General features: G+C 41.8%; 1 protein-coding gene across 1 annotated transcript in view; it reads right to left on the reverse strand.

Annotated features, from left to right (window-relative positions):
- Nucleotides 1–1,558: 1,558 nt before the first annotated feature.
- The window catches only part of gad1a (glutamate decarboxylase 1a), a gene marked incomplete at both ends in the record, with an annotated part of 48,734 nt that continues 33,455 nt past the window's right edge, over nucleotides 1,559–16,837 (reverse strand). Inside the window, 5 exons of the mRNA XM_079821319.1 lie at nucleotides 1,559–1,732; nucleotides 8,263–8,352; nucleotides 13,707–13,814; nucleotides 14,699–14,848; nucleotides 15,077–15,155. Of these exons, the coding sequence (XP_079677445.1) occupies nucleotides 1,559–1,732; nucleotides 8,263–8,352; nucleotides 13,707–13,814; nucleotides 14,699–14,848; nucleotides 15,077–15,155 (601 nt within the window). The remainder of the gene's footprint in view (nucleotides 1,733–8,262; nucleotides 8,353–13,706; nucleotides 13,815–14,698; nucleotides 14,849–15,076; nucleotides 15,156–16,837) is intronic.

Raw genomic sequence — 16,837 nt, forward strand, 5'->3', positions numbered from 1 at the left:
ATCTGCAGTAAATTGCTGAGCCATTTCAGAATAAAGGTGAATTGCACTCATTGAGTCATCAAAGATTCAATTGTTGCGCAGAAAAAAAAAGTACACTAATACATACCCTGGGTCGCTAGCGACCCTATAGCCTTTTTTCCCTTCTTTCTTTTTTTAAATTTAATTTTTTTTTTTTTTACAAAAAATTAATTAGAAAACAGACATTATCTTATCATTTTTTTCTTGTTATATTATAATGAATAAATAGACAAATACTAAGAAAGTTAATGTCTAACTTAAAAAAATGAATGAGGGGAAGGGTAGTGAATGATGTCCTGGGTCGCTAAAAAAATGTATTCAAGTTTAACTAAAGGTTAGTTAGAATCCACATACTTTTGGCCATATAGTGTAGTGTTACATATGTGTAGACTGACAGTGAAATATCATTTTTGTTCCATGTCTTTGGTTAATAAATGAATTAAAATCTCTAATGCACTGTTTTAAACTATATCGATAAATATTGCCTCTCAAAAAACAAAATGAAAATACTTAGGGGATAAATCGAGGAGTAATCTCTGTCACACAATTATTCTTGTGATATAAATAATACCTCATCAAATATCCCTATTTAAACTTTACCACTATTCAAACATTTCTTACTGTAAAACTATGTGATATATGTTTGTCACAAACAATCACAATTGGCACAAAGAGTCATAAATTCTAAAAACACAGCGTGTCAATACAGTACTTGGTACAATGGTGCACACTTCAATTCATCTTCATTACATAACAGCTACGAAATTATGCATTTAGATGCTATTAGATGGTGATATAGTACCGTATATTCCAAAACTCTTATTTTTATTGAGAATTCATACCAGTTCGGGATTTTAAAGAGAATGTTCCTGGTTCATAAGTTATGCACTATATCCCCAGAAAATCATTTTGTTTTGTCCGTCAGTTTGTGCAAAAACGTTGCGTTTAAATGAATACACTCACAATAGAAGTCTGTGGTAAGACAAAAAGCACAAATTTAAATCTAAAGCACAAATTTGAGCCTATTGTGTTTTGTTAATGTGCTTATCTTAATTATTCTGTACAAAACTGCATGAAATTTGAGTTGTCTTAATGGTATGTGAGTATATTTTAATGCAGTGTGGTATTATGAGCTATACTCTAAGCACGGTTTTTGTTTCTTTGTACAAACTGATGGACAAATGATTTCTAAATTCTGTAGATATCAACCGTGAACATTTCCTTAATGTACAGTTGTGCAGTTTATAGTGAGTATAATATTTCCAGTTAAAAGAAAGGACAGAACACAACAGACAGACAACTGGGAGAAGGGAAGAGGAGAAGACATATAATGTCCTAGGAGGAAATCTGGTCCTTCATTGTGATTGTAGCTCAAAGAGCTCATCACCTTTGCATTCTGGAATGTCCGAATATCCTAGTGGAACATCCGAGAGTTTCATTATTTTAGAGCACTTCACTGGTCTAATACTCTGGAATGTCCAGCTGATTCAATACTTCTCCATTTCCTACTAACGTCTCCTGAATTTCCACTCTGTGCGCTCTATAAATCCTGTCCCAGTCTTTCTATCTCGTCAATCAGGAAGTCAATGTCAGACCTGGTCGCAGCCGCATTGGAGATGACCATTCTGAAGAAGTTGACCTTCTCACCCTGAGGCTGGTAGCCCACCATTGTTGTCCCACACTCCATCATCATTGCCTTGATCTTGGGGGCAACCTTGATAGTAGTCACAAAACGGAAGTTTAAAGCTTATGGGTGAATGAGAAATAAGGTTTTTAAGATAATTTTTTTTAAAATAATTTTAAGCAAAACTGTTTTAAAATGCATTTTTATGTCCAAAACATGTATGGTGTTGATTCATATTGGTTTTACAGCTTTTAAAGATTTAAAATTTTACCACCCAGAAAATGTCAGGTGGTGCGACCATATATTCATTTAAAATAATATACATATACAATATACATATGAATCATTGTAGTGTCTAAAATGCATATGACATGGTAAATTCCCTTTCCATTTCTTTATTTATGGCCCCTTTAGTCCAATTCATATAAACAGACACTTTTCTATGTGTTCAAACACCTAATTTTCCATAAGGAGTTTTTATGTATTATTTTTAACTGTAAAAAATGATTTGTATACATTATATAACGGTTTACAGTTATATTTCTTACTTCATTTTGCAATTGCAGTGGGAATTTATAATTTTAAATGTAAATTTGCTGGTCGCACCACCTGACATTTCAAACTCAATTCAAATCTAACAGGCATTAACTTGGACACCTATACCAATGTTCCCTTTCAGTCGGTCACGTAGGACGTACATCGGACATACCGACGAATTGGGATCACTTCGGGGAGCCCCTATCAGCTTCAAGCTATATAGAACTGGCCAATGAACAATTGGCGTGCGAGATTTGCATCTCGCGCTCCGCCCCGCACTGCGGGTATAAACAGGAAGCGAGAGCGAATGCACGCTGTCATTCACTTCGGAGCCAAACGGCGATTGAAGACGACTCTCAAACGTTATTTGAGTGTAAAGCTGCTATCAGCGAGTTATTTAGAGAAGACCGGAGAACGGGAGAAACGCGTGTTGGAGAGACGGCACATTCCAGCGGGACCGCGGTGACTCATCTGCTGCTCTGTTAAACAGAGAAAACTGCTGTTTTCACAGCAACAAATTACTGTTGGTCTGGTTGGGCGTTTTCCTGTTTGAGTATAGGCGTGGACTAGACCCCGTGCTGCACTAGACCCCGTGCGCTGTTGCGTTTCCCCCTGAGTGCTTCAGCACAGAAGCACCTCAGCCAGTTGGGACTTCGGGTCAACTGGGAGAAGAGCAAACTCTGTCCCACACAGAGGATCTCTTTTCTCGGTATGGAGATAGACTCGGTCGCCATGACAGCACGCCTCACCGAGGAGCACGTCCAGTCAGTGTAGAACTGCTTGAATTCGTTCAAAGGCAGGACAGCGGCACCACTGAAACATTTTCAGAGGCTTCTGGGGCATATGGCATCCGCAGCCGCAGTAACGCCGTTGGGATTGCTTCATATGAGACCGCTTCAACGCTGGCTACACGACCGAGTCCCGAGATGGGCGTGGCACAGCGGATCCCTCCGCGTCCATGTGACTCCGAGGTGCCGCCAAACCTTCAGCCCCTGGTCGGACCCTTCGTTTCTAAGGGCGAGAGTTCCCCTAGAACAAGTGTCCAGGCACTCCGTTGTCTCCACGGATGCCTCATCCACGGGTTGGGGTGCCACGTACAACGGGCTTGCAGTTTCGGGTCTGTGGACGGGGCCTCAACTGCAATGGCATATCAATTGCATCGAGTTGTTAGCAGTTCATCTTGCACTCAGCCACTTCAAAGTGCCGCTCAGAGGCAAGCACGTTCTGGTCCGTATGGACAACACTGCGGCCGTAGCGTACATCAACAAACAGGGTGGTCTACGCTCCCGTCGCATGTCGCAACTCGCCCGCCATCTCCTCTTGTGGAGTCAGAAGCATCTGAGGTCGCTTCGTGCCATTCACATTCCGGGCCTGCTCAACCGTGCAGCCGACGAGCTGTCACGTCAGCCGGTGCTTCCGGGAGAGTGGCGACTCCATCCCCAGGTGGTCCAGCTGATCTGGAGTCGCTTCGGGCCGCACAGGTAGATCTGTTTGCCTCCCCAGAAACTACCCACTGTCAGGGGTTTTATTCCTTGACCGAGGGAACCCTCGGGTCGGATGTCCTGGCCCACAGCTGGCCCCGGGAAAAACGCAAGTATGCGTTTCCCCCAGTGAGCCTTCTTGCACAGACACTGTGCAAAGTCAGGGAGGACGAGGAGCAAGTCCTGTTGGTTGCTCCGTATTGGCCCAACCGGACTTGGTTCCCGGAACTAGTGCTCCTCGCGACAGCACCTCATTGGCCCATTCCTCTGAGGCAGGACCTCCTGACTCAGAGACGGGGCACCCTATGGCACCCGCGTCCAGACCTCTGGAAACTCCATGTCTGGTCCCTGGACGGGACGCGGAGGTTCTAGGTGACCTATCTAGTTGACACCATCACTTCCGCTAGAGCCCCCTCTACGAGGCGCCTCTATGCGTTGAAGTGGAACCTGTTCGTCGATTGGTGCTCTTCTCGCCGAGAAGACCCCCGGAGATGTTCGATCAGGTCTGTGCTTTCCTTTCTACAAGATGGGTTGGAGCGAAGGCTGTCTCCCTCCACCCTCAAAGTCTATGTTGCCGCTGTCGCCGCTAATCATGAGCTAGTAGATGGAAAATCTCTGGGCAAGCACGATCTGATCATCAGGTTCCTGAGGGGGGCGAGGAGACTAAATCCGCCTCGCCCTCCCTCCATACCCTCTTGGGACTTAACTCTGGAGCGCCCTTTGAGCCTTTGCAGTCAGCTGAGTTGAAAATCTTGTCGTTAAAGACAATACTCCTGACTGCGTTGGCCTCCATCAAGAGGGTAGGGGATAGGGATGGCTCGATACCACAATTTTGGCTTCGGTACGGTACCACAATCTAATACCGAGGTACCGATATTAAATCGATACCATATAGGGTCTGAATTTTGATGCGGGTATTGCGCATAATTTTACTCACTCTCACAAGTTTTGGGTTTATGAAGCTGGAAATTACCGCAAATGTTTATTATTAAATTAATCAACAAAGATTATCACATCAATCAGTCATTTGGAAACTTTCTTGTAAGTAATTTCAGCATTACTGCACATTCACTCAAAATCAGCAATTTGCTTCTGGCTTCAAAAGACATCGCACCTGCACTATAAAAGCAATCTGTGCGCTCAGATTCAACACTTTCGCTTCCGTTGCGGGACAGCTGACGGAAATCACTTCCCACGTCTTTTTAAACCTCGCCAATTTGAACATGCAAGCGATTTTATAGCATTTCGTAATACATATGGGACGAGAGCTCTTTGAGAGAGAGAGTTTTCTTTGCGCTCATACCAACAACAAACACACACACACACACACACACACACACACACACACACACACACACACACACACACACACACAAGCCTAAAGAGCTCGCGCATTCCAAATTAAGTAGTTTTTCCTTAGTCAAATACACACAAAATTATGTCAAAAATGTCAATCTTTAGTGAGTAGTCACATAAACACAGTTGGGTATGTCTTTCGCGGATGTAAATAGTGAAATAGTATGCGTGCAAATACTATGAGATCTAAACGTCATTGGTTGAAACGAACGCTGGAGATATCTTTATATTTAAACGATACAATCTTATGTGCGTTGATCAGTGTTGAAAGAAAATAAATGTCTAAATTAGATGGTTGAATGATGCACTCACCTGTCGATCTCTTAATGTCTTACAAGTCAGGAATTAAGTGACTGATGGCAAGGTTTGATGGTTCTTCAGCAGTTTTATAAGCAAAGTAATTCCAAATTTCACGTCTACTCCTCTCTTTATTAATGAGTTTTGTGCGTGTTGAGTGAGATTCAACTGCTGTATTCATCTTGTTCTGTTGCCACATTTGCCGGTTTCACGTCAGTTTGGGTAGCGCGTTGCCACCTAGCGGTGAACTTCGGAACAGCAGCATATACCGAAATGAGCAAAATCATGATATTGTACCGTTTGAAATAAAATATATACCGGTATTTTCCCAGTACCGGTATACCGCGCATCCCTAGTAGGGGACCTGCAGGCATTTTCGGTCAACGAATCGTGCCTGGAATTCGGGCCCGGTAACTCTCATGTGATCATGAGACCCCGGCCTGGATACGTGCCCAAGGTTCCCACTACTCCCTTCCGGGATCAAGTGGTGAGCCTGCAAACGCTGCCTTCGGAGGAGGCAGACCCAGCCCTAGCTTTTCTCTGTCCCGTCCGTGCTCTCTGGACTTAAGTGGACAGAACGCAAAGCTTCAGGACCTCAGAGCAGCTCTTCGTCTGTTACGGAGGACAGCAGAAGGGAAAGGTTGTCTCCAAGCAGAGGTTGGCCCACTGGATAGTGGATGCCATCGTCTTGGCTTATGAGTCCCAAGACGTGCCCTGCCCGCTCGGGTTAAGAGCCCACTCCACTAGGGGTGTTGCCTCTTCCTGGGCGCTGGCTCGTGGCGCCTCGCTGACAGATATTTGTAGAGCTGCGGGCTGGGCGACACCTAACACGTTCGCTAGATTCTATAGCCTCCGTGTAGAGCCGGTTTCTTCCTGTGTGCTCACTTCCCATTGTCAGTAACACCGAAGTGCCTGTTCTAGTGTCGGCTTGCTGCGCCATTCCCTCCCCTATGGTAGACGGATACGTGCGCTTATCTGCTCCAGTCGAGTTCCCCGGGACGGCGAACCCTGTTGAGTCCTCCGCAACCCACGGCAGTCGGACGTGGCGGAGCGTTCGATGCCAGGTCTAACACTCGTATGCATTGGTGGATCTTGTGTTAGGCTAGGTTCCATATGTTGTGACCCCCACGGCGGTCCCATATGTGTATTCTTCCACGGTACGGCTCCCTATGGCGAGCCCGTGTCTTTCCCTCGGCAGAGTCCTCAGGAAGGTGTTGTCCCCCTCCTCTAATTGGCCGGGGCCACCCCTGGGACTTCCGTATGTTGTGCTGCCCACGGCCAGCCCATACGTGTATTCTCCACATGGTAACTCCCTCTGGGCATGATGTGGCTTCCGCAGCGGCCTTCACAGGCATGCTTTCCCAGCGTTATCCAATACAGTCAGCTGAGTGGGTCTTGCGGAACAGCAGCTTTGACTCTCCCTACGTGAATTTCCCCGCCCGCATCTGATCGGGTCTGAGGGGCTCATCGCTGGGCGCTGGAAGTGGAAGTAACTATGGCGTTTTCTAAGGGATCCCAATTCGTCGGTACGTCCGACGTACGTCAAACGTGACCGACTGAAAGGGAAGGTCTCGGTCACATATGGTAACCCTCGTTCCCTGAAGGAGGGAACGGAGACGTACGTCCCGTCGCCACAGTTGCTGTACCATCACTGCAGGTCGAGCCACTAAGTTTGGCTCCTCAGTGAAAAACAGCGTGCATTCGCTCTCGCTCTCGCTTCCTGTTTATACCCGCAGTGTGGGGCGGAGCGCGAGATGCAAATCTCGCACGCCAATTGTTCATTGGCCGGTTCTATATAGCTCGAAGTTGATAGGGGCTCCCAGAAGTGATCCCAATTGGTTGGTACGTCCGACGTACGTAACCGAGACGTTTGACTATATGCTTAAGGTTACACATACATTTTCAAATCAAATACACATTTTTAAGTTTTCCAGGGGTCATCATTACTCAAAAATGTCAAATTATCTCATATTTATGGGAGGGTGTCTAACTTTGTTACTGCATCAAATAGGTCCTCTGAGGTCTTCTGTGTGATGTCATATGCTGTCACATGGTTTTCTTATAGTAACATTGCATAAAATGGCATTTTTATGTCGGTTGCTCTCCCTGACATTTGGAGAAGTAAATTTTTTGGACAAAAGTTTTTTAAGTAATAGAATAGTTTTGAAATAGGACTGATGCACTATTTCCCCTCATTTATAAGGGATTTAACGTAAAATCGTGCCAAAGTATTTGATTAAGAATTGTACTAAGAAAATGAACCTTCTTATTGCAGTTTTGTTTTCTGCTTGTACGTTCAACTCAAGCTCAAAAAGTCAATTGAATTTCCAAAAAATGAAAAGAGTTTCTTATAAAGGAAATATTGTAGATCAATTTGATATGACATGTATTTATTAAAATTCCTTTTAGGAAAATAATGAATTCGGACACAAAAAATACATGTCATGTCATTGACCCTTATACAGTAATATGAATTATGAATTTTGTTGTACAGTATTATGGTAACTTTGCTAAATAAAATGAGTTCTTTGTGGTGAAATATGTGGCGTACCGGTCAAAAGAATAATTATGACTCAGATTTTTTGGAAAGAAGTCTTATGCTCACCAAGGCTGCATTTGTTTGATCGAAAATACAAACATTAAAAGAAGTAAAAACAGTAATATTGTGAAATATTATTATAATTTCAAATAACAGAAGGTTCATGTGACACTGAATATGGATGCTGAAAATCCAGCTTTGCCATCACAGGAATAAATAGTATTTAAATGCATTAAAATAGAAAACTGTTATTTTAAATTGTAATGATTTCAGATTATTCAAAACATTTAATGCAGCTTTGTTGAGCAGAAGATCTTAATTATTCCAAACTTTTGGCTGGTAGTGTACACATTTGTATTGATCAGTTTGTGTATATAAGAGGAGGAGTGAGTGTTTGAGTCTCATCTCACCTTATGAAGCCGTTGTCTTTTCTCCTCTCCATCTGGCAGGAGTCGCAGGCTCGGAGGAAAGTACCAGAAACACACGTTGGTGTGCTGGGGCTAAGAAACAGACAGAAACACAGCACGTAGCATATAAGAAAAATGGGCAGCAGGGATGATTATAGGATTTCAATATTATGGGGCCTCAATATATATATATATATATATATATATATATATATATTGTTTGTATACTAGGGTAGGCATGAACAATACAGTAGTTTCTTCAATACCTATCAAGTAAAATTTTGAAAATATTTCAAATCATTTTAAATAACTCATTAATGTTCATTAAGAATATAGACACACTTTTTATTACTGTAATTGATTGGCAATATGTGGGATTTTTTTTTTTTCAACACATACACTCCCGGTTTCACAGACAAGGCTTAAAGGTGCAGTGTGTAACATTTAGGCGTATCTTTAGACAGAAATGTAATATAATATACATAACTATGTTTTCAGTGGTGTATAAAGACCTTACATAATAAACCGTTATGTTTTTATTATCTTAGAATGAGACATTTCTATCTCCATACACTGCAGGTCCCCTAACAGTGAAGTCACCATTTTGCGCCATCATGTTTCTACAGTAGCCCTAAACAGACAAACTGCTCTACTGTGCACTATAGCTACTCTCTGCTGTCTCAGACGACGACATCTTTTTCCTGTGTCAGCCACCGTAGCTTCTCTATGTGCTTCAAAAGGGAGGGTGAGCCTTTAGTGACTGCAATTCACAACCTCACCACTAGATGACGCTAACATTTACACACAGCCTCTTTAAAGGAACACTCCACCTTTTTTGAAAAATAATAGGCTCATTTTCCAGCTGCTCTAGAGTTAAACAGTTGAGTTTTACCATTTTCGAATCCATTCAGCTGATCTCCAGGTCTGGCGGTAGCACTTTTAGCATAGCTTAGCATAGATCATTGAATCTGATTAGACCGTTAGCATCTCAGTGTAAAATGACCAAAGAGTTTCGATATTTTTCCTATTTAAAACTTGACTCTTCTGTAGTTACATTGTGTACTAAGACCGACAGAAATCGGCCTAGAAAATCACAACTTTTAATTTTCTGCATTTTCTTTAAAGAAGATCTACATTTCTCATTTTCATTCATGGAGATAACATGGAAAATGTGTCATGCTTTAGTGAAGGACTTCTGTTACCAGGTGAAAAAAAAAAAAACTTTTTACATGGAAATGATGTGAAATCACCACTATAACCAGTAGATGGCTGCAGAGGACCACTCATTAGTTTATTGGCCATTTCTACTCCCCTTTATAGTTCTTTTCACGTGTTTTAGTTTTGAATTTATTATAAAATTAATATTATAACACATTTTAGCAATTTTATTCCTAAGTATGAAGTATAGCAAGAGTAGGAAAGTCACAAAGTGTCATGCCATTTAGATGAAAGGAATTTCATGAATAAATAAGCCCAGATTTTACAGTGGAGAAACCATCTTGAATTGCTCCCACATCCTATTATGTAAACTGCATTTATGACAAAGAACTACCCAGATGCAGATATCATAAGAATCTACCAATAAATGCACACATGTTGTCCTCCACATCTGATGCTACGCTGCTACGGATTGAAGAACACGCTGTATAATGCAGACTGAAGCCTTCTGCCGGTTTCACATGAGTTTTAAAGGGGATTGAGGCGATCACAAATTAGTGTGTGTTGGCAATCACACATTATTTAGGGGGGCTGGGTGGAAATTTAGGTGGTCTTAAGCCCTCCTAAATGGGCCTAGTGACACCCCTGCTAAGCAGACATTTGTCAAAGTATTCTTTGAAAAAACTATACATTCCAAATAAACTCTGGAACAGTCTTCCTAGCATTGTTCGGGAAGCAGACACACTCTGTCAGTTTAAATCTAGACTAAAAACACATCTCTTCACTATGGCATACACATAGAACATTATCAATTTCTAATATTCAAATCAGTTAAATGATTGTTAGACTGCATTAACTAGGTCTTCCAGAACCTGGAACACTTCCCATAACACCTGATGTACTCGTTACATCATAAAAAGAATGGCATCTACGCTAATGTTAGTCTCTCTGTTTATCCCGAGGTTTACTGTAGTCAGCCGGATCTGGGCCGCAGGGCCGAAGCTAGGGAATTCTGGGCACCCTGAAAAAACATTGATTTGGGCCCCCAACGCCCTCCACTCATATCATATACAGTCGGCCGATAAGATATGGAGGCCCACATCTGGTGCCCTGCACCTAATAAGGATTTCTTACAAAATAACAAACCAAACAAATAAATAAATGCAAATAAAGGTTATTGCTTTTACTCTATAGGCTATATGCAAAGTTGTATATATTATATCAAACAATGGCATTACGTGATTAATAACTTATGTTTAAAGCCATCAAGAAATTATGCAACAAATTATGCAACAAAAGACAAGAAATTATTAAAATTATAAAATAAACTTAAAAAAGGGTAATATTAATAGGCCTATAAATATCTTTCCAGTCAGTCTGATGTCTAACAGCTGAGATCAATATTCAGATATGAAAAATAATGCAGTCAAATCTAAAATAAAACCACTTAAGTTTCTCACTGTCTTCATTTTTGATCATGATAATGTGCTATTTTATTAAATAAAGCTAATACATATATCCATCAATAGCAATGAGTTGTATTTGCGTTTTCTTGACAGTATTGTTCAAAATATCACATCAGCAGCCGGCAAGTCTGTAATCCTTGTGACACGCATATCTATTTTTCTGCATGTTATATAAAGCAAAAAACTACATAAAAGTGCAAGAAGACGAGGGCTTTGAGCGTGTAATTGTCCGGGTGGTGATCGCCGCGCCGCTATACAGGGATGTGACAGTACCGAAGTGTGCAGAAGTAAATCGGCCACCGAAATGATCAGGACACGGCACCCCATCACATCACATTGACTCCCTTGCTGAAGTGCACTAACCTGTCTTTGTTAAAGAATGGTTTGAAAGGCTGATTAAACAGTTCTCCGGGCCTCCCTCTCTTTTTCAGGATGTTACTGGTACCCAAATTTTCCCTCAACATTTTCAGTCAGTCTCACTTCCAATAGCCTAATAACTATTGGACTACACCATTTTTAGGGAGGGGAGAGTGAGGAAATTTGGGAAACTTTAACTAAATTGCATGTTATTGTGATTTTCATTTATCACTCAGTCATAAAAATATACTATAATGATTCATAAGAGTAGGGGAATATATAGCATAATTACTGAATTTAGTGGACCCCTCAGCAGTGGGGGCCCCTATAAATGTCACCACCTTTCACCCCATTAGCAACTGCCCTACTGGGCCGTATCCAGATCAGATGGAGGACCTGCACCTAGACACGACCAACGCAACCCCGAAGTGTCTGGACCACATCCAGTGACTCTGATCCTCAACAAACCCGTCTCCGGCGTGATGACTCCGATCTTTAACCGGAGTCTGAACTGGACAACTATTCTGAACGTTCCGATTTAATATGACTTCTGACCTGTAATGTGTACTGAATCATAATCATACACTGTTTGTTCCTTGACCAGAGGAGAACTGGCACCCCGACTGAGCCTGGTTTCTCCCAAGGTTTATTTCTTTTGCCTTTGGCTCTTGGCTTGCTCAATTGGGGACACTAAATGTTCTAAAGCATTCTTTAGAAATGTTGGCCCATATTGATAGGATAGCATCTTGCAGTTGATGGAGATTTGTGGGATGCACATCCAGGGCACGAAGCTCCCGTTCCACCACATCCCAAAGATGCTCTATTGGGTTGAGATCTGGTGACTGTGGGGGCCATTTTAGTCCAGTGAACTCATTGTCATGTTCAAGAAACCAATTTGAAATGATTTGTGCTTTGTGACATGGTGCATTGGTGGTCATGGTGGTCATAAAGGGATAGACGTGGTCAGAAACAATGCTCAGGTAGGCCGTGGCATTTAAACGATGCCCAATTGGCACTAAGGGGCCTAAAGTGTGGCAAGAAAACATCCCCCACACCATTACACCACCACCACCAGCCTGCACAGTGGTAACAAGGCATGATGGATCCATGTTCTCATTCTGTTTACGCCAAATTCTGACTCCACCATCTGAATGTCTCAACAGAAATCGAGACTCAGACCAGGCAACATTTTTCCAGTCTTCAACTGTCCAATTTTGGTGAGCTTGTGCAAATTGTAGTCTCTTTTTCCTATTTGTAGTGGAGATGAGTGGTACCCGGTGTGGTCTTCTGCTGTTGTAGCCCATCCGCCTCAAGGTTGTGTGTGTTGTGGCTTCACAAATGCTTTGCTGCATACCTCGGTTGTCACGAGTGGTGATTTCAGTCAAAGTTGCTCTTCTATCAGCTTGAATCAGTCGGCCCATTCTCCTCTGACCTCTAGCATCAACAAGGCATTTTCGGCCACAGGACTGCCGCATACTGGATGTTTTTCCCTTTTCACACCATTCTTTGTAAACCCTAGAAATGGTTGTGTGTGAAAATCCCAGTAACTGAGCAGATTGTGAAATACTCAGACCGGCCCGTCTAGCACCAACAACCATGCCACGCTCAAAATTGCTTAAATCACCTTTCTTTCCCATTCTGACATTCAGTTTGGAGTTCAGGAGATTGTCTTGACCAGGACCACACCCCTAAATGCATTGAAACAACTGCCATGTGATTGGTTGATTAGATAATTGCATTAATGAGAAATTGAACAGGTGTTCCTAATAATCCTTTAGGTGAGTGTATATGATAATTGAACTGAGCTGATAGATGACTTTACTGTTTTCTCCAGAGCGGCTGTACAGCCGACTCAAATTCTGTTGCATTATTTTCCTGTCAACACTGTGAAGATGCTTTGAAACAATCGGCATTGTAAAAGGCGCTACATAAATAAAGGTGACTTGACTTGTAAATCATAATAAACGCCTAATTTTCTTTGCTACAGTCGTTGCTTCTGTGCACTGGGAGTGTTCATTTTGTCGTCTGAAATATACTAGTCTACACTAGCACATGGAAACACTTCGAGCAACACAAATGCCATTTCAAGTAGTGTTACATTCTGAAATGTGTCAGAATGCAAAATGTACTGTATGCGCTGCATCCTCAGCATTGCCATGAGGAGTAGTACAGTGATGTGGACCTCTCCAGTATTCTTCTGTGGTTTTCTCTTCCAGGTCAACTGCTGTCAGAGCAACAGTTTGAAGAGAATCGTGCTGAACACATTTTTAATGCTAGTTAAACATGAACCACAGTAGCAATGTGTTACAGGCCCTTACCAGATTGTAGAACATAGAGCAAGTCTCTGCTAGTCTTAAAGACACAGGGCCGCTTTAAGAAGCCATGGCATGGCTCAGAGTAGTAACAGACAGCTTGACTCTGAATAGCACTAGAGTATGTTATTACGGACAGTGTTTTTTCACTCACCTCCCCTTGAAACACCATCTCATATCCTTCTCGGTTCTTGATCTTGTGGTAGAGATATTCAGACAGCTCCAAACATCTGTCAATGTGTTTCTCAAAGCCAATAGTGCCCTGTTGAAGACGAGAGATCCACAACATGACAGCTGATATTCTGCACAAAGATCTTGTGTTGGATTGACATTGACATATACATCCATCTATCCATTCATCCACCACCACCAATTCATCCATCATCCATCTATCCACCCATTCATTCATCATTCATCTAACCGTTCACCTATCCATCCACCCACCAATTCATCCATTATCCATCCAACCATTCGTTCATTCATTCAACCATCCCTCCACACATCCATCATTCATTCATTCATTCATTCATTCATTCATTCATCCATCCACCCATTCATCGACCAATCCACACATTCATCCATACATCCATCATCCATTCGTCTATCCACCATTCACCCAACAATTCATCCATCATCCATCTAACCGTTCATTCATTCAACAATCTCTCCACTTATTCATCCATCAGTCATTCATTCATTAATTCATCCACCCATTGATCCATCATCCATCCATCCATCCGTTCACCTATACATCCATCCAGCCATTATCCATCCAACCGTTCATCCATCCGACGATCCATACATACATCATCCATCATCTATCCACCCATTCATCCATCATCTGTCCAACCATTTATCCATCCATTCATTCATTGATCCATCATCAATCCATCCATTCATCCAGCCATCATCCATTCATTCATCCATCCTTCCAATCGTTCATCCATCCATCCATCATCCGACCATCATCCATTCATTCATCCATCCATCCAATCAATCATCCAGTCATCATCCATCCAACCCATCATCTATCATCCATCAATCCACTCATTTATTCATCTAACCATCCATCCATTTGTTTGATTAATTCATGAGTAACACATTATCAGACACTGAGGTTCTGAACTCATGAATGTGCACACACACCTTTGACTTCCACATGAGCCAGAATTTGAAGATGTCTACATGGCGGCCACACTGTATGGCCTTGTCCCCCGTGTCATAGGTGACATCATACTGTTTATCCGGCTGAAAGAGATATCCAGCACACATGGAGTTGCAGCCCTGTAGTAGACCCTGTTAAACACACACACACACACACACACACACACACACACACAGTCATATTGCAGGAGCACTGAGCAGAGATTAACATAATCACATGTCCTGTCTATCGCTCTTTTACTTTCTTGTGTTTTGAACATTTTATTTCCAGTCATTTTGCTTTGTATTCTATCACTGAATTTTACTCCGTTCTATTACCATTTAGACTCATTCATTCTTCCATCCCCCTTTCTCTCTTACCTTCTCTCGGACCAGAATGGCGGAGCACTGAAGTGGAACACCCATCATCTTGTGTGGGTTCCACGTGACAGAGTTAGCTCTGCAGGAACAACACTGATCAGCAACAACACGATGTTGGCACACGGTTTAGTTGAACATAGCAGTGTATGCACTTAACAGGGGTGTAGCAACCATTATAACATGAGTCTTAGTCTGCCCCTGCTAGGTTTGGGAAATCTTTATATCACAATTTAATTGTATTTGATTGCAGTGCAAGGATATATCCGTCTTATAAAACCAAGGACTTTAGGACCAAGCAGAAAACTCTACCAACTGGTTGAATCACCAGTGGACAGCTCTTGTGAAAAGAGTCCTTATTGCCGTAATAGTAAGTACTTTAAGTGTGAACTGAATTGAATGTTTTTGGACACTTAATTTCAGTTCAATTAAAATGTAGTTAAAATTATATTAAATATAATTAGCTAAACTTCAGAGAGTTTTTTTACCCACTTAAGTAGAACCGTTTATCCATCCAGATGTATTCCAGAAGTAGAACTTAACTACATCTTTATATGTAATTTCGTTATTTCTTTTGTGTTTGAAATAAGGTGAAAGTGTTCTGTTGAATGTACTGACGAGCATTTATGGTAAACTAAAATATACTTTAATGTCATTTTTGATACTTTTTTGTAATTAAATATATTTGTAACTACACATTTGTAATGATGAAGTTGCGATCTAGTACATTCAAAAAATATTAACTAAATGTAATAGTGTATTTTACATGTGCTTTAGTATGTTAGTCAACATATCAAAATAAGTGTACTTCTTAAATGATTATTAAAACATAATTATTATTTAAAATGTACTATATTTATATATTAAAACAATATTCATGAATATAATATAGTATTAATGAAGCAAGCTCATAAGGATTATAATACACTATTTTGCCAAAAGTATTGGGACACACCTACAAATCATTGAATTGCGGTGTTTCAATCACTTCCATGGCCACAGGTGTATTAATAAAGCACTAGGCCTGCAGATGCTTCTACAAACATTTGTGAAAGAATGGGTCACTCTCAGGAGCTCAGTGAACTCAAGTGTGGTATTGGATAGGTGGCCACCTGTGCAATAAGTCCATTTGTGAAATTTCCTCACTACTAAATATTCCACGGTCAACTGTTAGTGGTGTTATAACAAAGTAGAAGCAATTGGGAACAACAGCAACTCAGCCACTAAGCGGAAAATCATAGAGCGGGGTCAGCGCATGCTGAGGTGCACAGTGCGCAGAAGTCGACAACTTTCTGTCAATAGCTACAGTCAACAGCTACAGACCTCCAAACTTTGTGTGGCCTTCAGATTAGCTCAAGAACATTGTGTAGAGCTTCATGGAATGGGTTTCAATGGCCGAGCAGCTCATCCAAGCCTTATATCACCAAGTGCAATGCAAAGCGTGGGATGCAGTGGGGTAAAGCACGCCACCACTGGACTCTAGAGCAGAGGAGACGTGTTCTCTGGAGTGACGCTTCTCCGATGGACGAGTCTAGGGTTGGCGGTTGCCAGGAGAACGGTTCTTGCCTGACTGCATTGTGTCAAGTGTAAAGTTTGGTGGAGGGGGATTATGGTGTGGGGTTGTTTTTCAGGGGTTGGGCGTGGCCCCTTAGTTCCAGGTAAAGGAACTCTTAATGCTTCAGCATACCAAGACATTTTGGACAATTTCATGCTCCCAACTTTGTCGGAACAGTTTGGGGACGACCTCTTCCTGTTTCAACATGA

The sequence above is a fragment of the Gobio gobio genome (assembly GCF_949357685.1).
Source record: "Gobio gobio genome assembly, chromosome: 7".
Classification (NCBI taxonomy): Eukaryota; Metazoa; Chordata; class Actinopteri; order Cypriniformes; family Gobionidae; genus Gobio; species Gobio gobio.